This window comes from Charadrius vociferus, unplaced genomic scaffold (genome assembly GCF_000708025.1).
Source record: "Charadrius vociferus isolate BGI_N301 unplaced genomic scaffold, ASM70802v2 scaffold561, whole genome shotgun sequence".
NCBI lineage: Eukaryota > Metazoa > Chordata > Aves > Charadriiformes > Charadriidae > Charadrius > Charadrius vociferus.
This window is the reverse complement of record NW_009646848.1, coordinates 753,714-759,568: the sequence shown is the minus strand read 5'-3', so window position 1 is coordinate 759,568 and position 5,855 is coordinate 753,714. Positions and strand designations below refer to the sequence as shown.

Below are 5,855 nucleotides of genomic sequence, written 5' to 3'. Positions count from 1 at the left end.
TACAATAATTTAGAAGATCCAGGGGATAATCTAGGTAGCCAGATCTTGGGTCTTGCTATAAGGGAACTTGGTTGTCTGTGCCAATAAAGAAGAGGGGGGGTGTCTGTGCATGTGTAAGGGCACACAAATCAAGGGCTGTATGTATCTATACGGGCAAACAGGTATCTGCGTGTCTGTGTGTCTGTGCATGCTTGCAGGCACATATTTGGATGCCAAAACAAGTTCCAGCTACATGATGCCCCTGAGTTGGAGAGCACATGAATAACAAAGGGGGAGATGAGAACAAGGATTGATGCCTGGGGGCCCAGGTACCCCACATCCACAGCGCTTAGGAATGATAGAGATGGTGGCCAGCAGTGGTTGGGAAAGGAGCCCCCATGGTGGCCGAGTGGTGAAAGTTACAGCCATCACCTGTCTTTGTGCTCGGATATTCCACACTGCCAGGACAGCTGTGGTAAAAGTCTACTTTGTGCTGGGCAATGAAGCCCACTGTCTGCTGGACACTGCAGGTGCCCCCGCCTTTGCCAAAGACTCCTCCATCCTCACTGGTCACAATGGTGTAAGCGTTCTGCCCTGCTCCGTAGTGCTGACGGGGGGCAGGCACGGCTTGGATGTTGCTGGCTGCGGTGATTGGGTAGCCCTGGTGGAATTTGGGGTGCACGTCCAGGTAAGCACTCTGAAAGGGAAAGACAGTGTCAGAACACATAGTTTCTCCACTGGTGTCCACAGGCCTGACACGTACTGGGGCTCTGTCCCTTCACATTTCATGTTGTCCCTTGATCAGCAGCAATGGCATGGGAGGGCAAGAAGAACTATATCTGTCTCCATAGCTCAGGGGTGGATACACAGTTGTGTATATATATGAGGAAAACAGCTTTTCTCTGGAAGCATTTCAGTGGCATAGTCAGCCCACTGCTAGACTACCTACAGAACATGGAGGGTTGTGCCAAGTCTGTGCCTCTGTACTGAACAAACCAGAGGCACGGTATGCTCATACTTGTATGTTTAACTTGACGCCGTGGAAGAAATATATCCCAGGACTTATCTGCCTGGATAGAAGGGCTATGCTAAGCCATGTGCTATGTTCTTACTTGCGTGAGGCACTGAGCCCGTTCAGTCCACAGGCTGTGCTTCTGGCACCTTTTCAGCTTCATCCTCCGGTTCTGGAACCAAGTCTTCACCTAGGTGGGGAAGGGAGAGCAGAGAAAACATCAGCAAAGGAGAGGGAAGAGAAAACATTATCAGATTCACAAGCAGCAAAAAGTGACCAGATGGCATAGATATATGGGCAGCAGCAGATAAAGCCCTTTAAGAGCTCCCTGGGGTTGCTGCCAAGGGGAGATGTCTGTCTAGCAGCCTCAGCAGGTGGCTAGTGCATCTGCATGGTGGGGGCAGGGAGCGGTGTTATGTCCACAGGACGGTTATAGTTGTGGCAAATGGACTCATTTCAATCATGGAGATGAACGACTGGTGCAAATTAGACCCACCCAGGTCTCTACAGGCCCCCCCACACTACAGGCCAGCTTCTAAAACACTGTTTCTGCATGCTTGTGAGCGGAGAAGAGAGAGGCTTGCTCCTTGTAACCATCAGTTCCCAAATTCAAGGCTCCTTGCTGGGGTGAATTCCAGAGCTGTTTCCCCCCAGGGCTGTGTCTACACTGTGAAAGCAGCCTTTGCAGGGATGTGGATTCAAGGAAAGAGCAGATTGTCCCACCTTGTTCCTGACAGAACCAGTTCAGTGTGTTCGTGCATATGTCTGCACCTACAATGCGTACATAACTTTTTTAGTCCCGGGGCATCCCAGGGCATCCAGGCCATCACGCCCAGCTCTGGGATCCAAATTCCAGGCAGATTTTGAACTTGAAACTGTGAGCACGTGTACCCCATTGCCCAGCCCCCTCTGCTTTAGGAAGGCATCATTTGAGCCAGCACCAGTCCACTACACACAGCCTACCCGGAGATCACCCCCCGAAAGGGCTGCAGTGTATGAACATAGCAGTGCCCACGCGGAACGAATGGGAAGTGGGTGCCAACCAGCCAGGCAGTGCTGAGTGTGTAACATTATTAGATATTCAACAAGGTCAGCCTTGGGAAATGTTAGCAATAGATTTCAGCACGTTGCAGCCCTGGGATTCAGAGAACTGATGCGTGCCAGGGTTTCTGTGAAGTTCACCAGTGCGTGGAAAAAGACTGTGAAGTGCTGTCAAGCCCAGGGTAGAGGTTGTTTGTGGCAAACAACATATTCATCACTGTGTGTGCAATTCTACAAGTGTTGGCAACAGTACCCTTAACTGACCCCTCACTGAAGAGGCCCCAGTGAGGAGCCACTGACTCCTGTCCCCCAGAAATGCTTCTGACCTCTGGGCAATGAATAGGCAGGGGAGTAGGCGGGTGTTGGCTGGCACCTTTGCCTCTATTCTCTGCTGGGGACTCATTTTTCCATCCTGTCGCTGCCTTATGTGACCAATCAGCTGCTGTGTGACAGATATAGCATGGGTCAAAGTCTCTGTGTTCACCTGCTTGTAGGTGAGCCCCAGGGCAGCAGCCAGCTCCCGGATCTGCTGGGGGCTGAGGTACTTCTGGCTCTGGAACCGCTGGTGCAGGGTTTGCAGCTGCTCCTTGGAGAAAGCAGTGCGGCTCTTGGCCTTCTTAACCCCCTCCATGCCATCTTCTCTGCCCTTCTGAGACTTAGCCGTAGGCTGTGGAGATGAGGATGCTGAATGTGGACTGGTGGCTGAATCTGGTGTGAATTGACTGAAATTCCCAGAACTGGATGAAGCTGGGGATACTTCTAGAAATAAAAAGACAATGGGTAAAAGTATACAAGACGTAATGCACAGCTGTATTTCAATGAGCATTCTCCCTGCCTGCTGTAGAGCTCCTTGCCTACCAGACAGGGGCTTTCTTGAAGCAAAGGCCTGTGTCACCCTCCTTCCTTCATGGATCTGTGAGCACATACAAGCCCACTGACAGCCAGCAGTTTCCTAGCTCAGCCCTCCAGGATGCCCAGGCTCCCTTTTGCCAGATGGGAAAGTCAGGACAGGGAGGGGAGAATGATGTACATATTGGCTCACAGTGTTGCCATCCTTCTCTAAAAGGGCCCAGTAATATTTTGGTCTGAGTGTGGTGTAAAAAGGGCTGGTCATGACTGCAAACATAGCTTTGTGTAGGTGACTGGGCTCCCCAAAACTGCCTGCCCACCAGTCCCAAGGCACTGGCAAAGCAAGGTGGCAAAGCAACCTCCAACCAGGGTGTACAGTAGGGCAGACCAGTTGGTGCTTACAACGATGGGGTGGCAGGTGGAGAGCATCAGTCAGACCTTGGCTCACTCCTGTTTGCCTGTGGCTCCCAGTACAGACCATCCCGCTGTTGGAAACGTGTATAAATGGAGGGACATATTTGGCTGAGGGGGGCTTCTGGTGAGAGAAGAATGGAGAAAAATTTGGCATGCAAGTGGGGACGGAGAGAGGAACGGTGGATGTGTGGCACAGGTGAGAAGTAATCTTGTACCAGGGACATGGGGGACAACATTCAAGAGTGCAGAGAAAGGTGTCCAAGCCCCTTCTCATTTGTCCTGGTACATGTCTTAAGCAGTGTCTGTTGAAGACAAAGTTGAGATAAAGATCTAAAGGAAAAACTTCCGAAACAATCTGGGCTGCTAGTCCAGACAAAAGCTGCCAAGATGCAAAGTCATTCAGGCTGCCTGAATAGGAAAATGCTAACAAGAGAGATTACCCCAGAACCTTTCTGTCAGGTGCCTGGTTGCTGGGGTCTGTGAGAGGCTGAGACCTTCTAAGGCCAGTGTCCTCTCTTCCCCATAACTGCAATGATAAATCTGTCCATCCCTCCTTCCTCTAGCTACATCTCTGCAAACCCTTGTCTATGGTCCATCCCCTCTCAGCCTACTGACATTTCAGGAGAGAAGGGGGTGCAGTGAATGGGGCAGTGCCATTTTCAGTACATACCGTCTGACTACTGAGCCCAACTAATAGCTCCCAATCTCCTTCCTAGTCACTCTGAGACCTGTGACTCTGAAGCCCACTGAGACACCCTCCTCAACCTCCCAAATGTAGGTCCAACACAAAGTACTGATGCCCTCCTGAGGAATGGGCTCCCTGTCCACCCTACCAAAACCCTTCCTTCTTCTGTCCTAAGCTAAGAGGCTACTAAGCAATCACTCAAAAGCCTGGAGGTGTTGCTGGGCCTCAGAAAGGTGGCCATGTCTGTGGTATCTTTTCCCTTGTTACCCTCTTGACAGAGGCACGCCTGTCTCTGTGGTGCCAGCCACTCTGGGGTTGCCTGCTCTTATAGGCCTGCTCTTGGCTATTTCCTGTCCCTAGGAGATGACAACCACCCAGAGCACAGGCTGTGTGAACAGGCAGGTTTCTGGTGCCGGAGAGCAGGATTACAAAGGGATTGTGCCTACAAGGAGAAAGGGGCTGTCAACAGAAGAGGTGCAAGGGCCTGAGGTGTTATGTGCATGGGGGTAGACTGCAGACCCTGAGAGGAATCTGAACATCTGTGAATGGGATGCACAGGAAGCTAAAATTTTGTGTGGGACCGCAGAATAGTTTGCTCCTGCAGGCTGTGCAGTAAAAAGCTTATAGGCAGGAAATGAGCATGCTGAGAATGTGGGCTTGGAAAATCGGAAAGTCTTCTGTTAGACAGGTACCACAGCAAGACACAGTAGAGCTAAAGCTCCCACACGTTCCTGTGCGTCCTGTCATCCCAATCCCCCATGTAATCTACCACTTGCAGTTCAAGTTCAAGACAAAGGTGCTCCCTCTCCCATGAGAAGAGAGTGAAGGGAAGAGCAAGGAAGAAACACAAACAGCAGTGCAACAGACATAAGCGTGGCAACCTAAGACAGACCCACTCCCACAAGCCCTTGACATCTGTAGGCCTTTGCTTCCACAACTGGGGCTTCTCTGCAGAGAGAGGCACCAGAGGAGAGTGTTTGAAGACAGGTTTTAAGTCTATATACCAGGCCCATTGGGGCACAAATGAGTCAATCTGCCTGCTGCCTTTGTGGAGCAGGCAGCGTGCAAAGAACCTAAGCCTTTCTCCAACCTATGTGGCAAGTATCCATGTGCCAAGTAGCCACCAGTCACTCTGCCCGAGCCTGTAGCTCTCTATAGCATCTGACAGCTTGAGACTGGCACTCCAAAAGCTCACTCTTCTCCCATCCATTAACCTTACAAAAGTGTTAGTTACCTTGCTGACCATACAACAGGGCTGGGCAAAAACCTGCTTTCATCAGCTATGCTATGCCACTCACTGGAGTGAGAGAGGAATGGCAGGAACAGAAAATGACACCATGGTGGGGCCTGGGACTTTTTTGCAAAGATGGAAAGGCAAGGCATCAAGAGCATGGAAAGGAGAGGTAGATAGGGAGAGGAAAATGGCAAACTAAGAGAATAACAACGCTGGATTTAAAGGGAGCAGATTTCCCAGCACAGTGATTCAGAGCATGCCTTGGCTCAAGTTTAATGAGCATATGAAGGGTGCAAGGAGTTTGTAAGGAAATAAGGGGTGCCACGAGCAGAATTACATTCAGGATTTGTTCCTCTCCATAGCACACATGACAGCATTTGACTAAAAGGAGGCCCAGGCATTGCTGCCCAGAGAACCATGAACTTCCATAAGGCCATGTTGTCACACTCCCCTTCAGCCTGAAGCACAGACCCTCCAGTGCCTGGACTCTCACAGGCTCTGTTGAGGTTTAGGAAACCAGTTCACCAGTCACCAAAGAAAAGTAGCATGGAAAGGTGGTGTGACTGCCCAAGGTCACCCATCCTCCTTGCCTACCACAGCGCACTTCGCCCAGCTCACACACTAGAAAACCAAGGCAGGGA

The 5,855-nt window shown here is 50.9% G+C and overlaps 1 protein-coding gene across 1 annotated transcript in view; it reads right to left on the bottom strand.

The window, feature by feature from the left end:
- Positions 1-328: 328 nt before the first annotated feature.
- LOC104294499 (homeobox protein NANOG-like) overlaps positions 329-5,855 on the bottom strand; it is a 5,794-nt gene continuing 267 nt past the window's right edge. Inside the window, exons 2-4 of the mRNA XM_009894111.1 lie at positions 2,517-2,791; positions 1,092-1,181; positions 329-676 (exon numbers count right to left, since the gene is read on the bottom strand). Of these exons, the coding sequence (XP_009892413.1) occupies positions 329-676; positions 1,092-1,181; positions 2,517-2,791 (713 nt within the window). The remainder of the gene's footprint in view (positions 677-1,091; positions 1,182-2,516; positions 2,792-5,855) is intronic.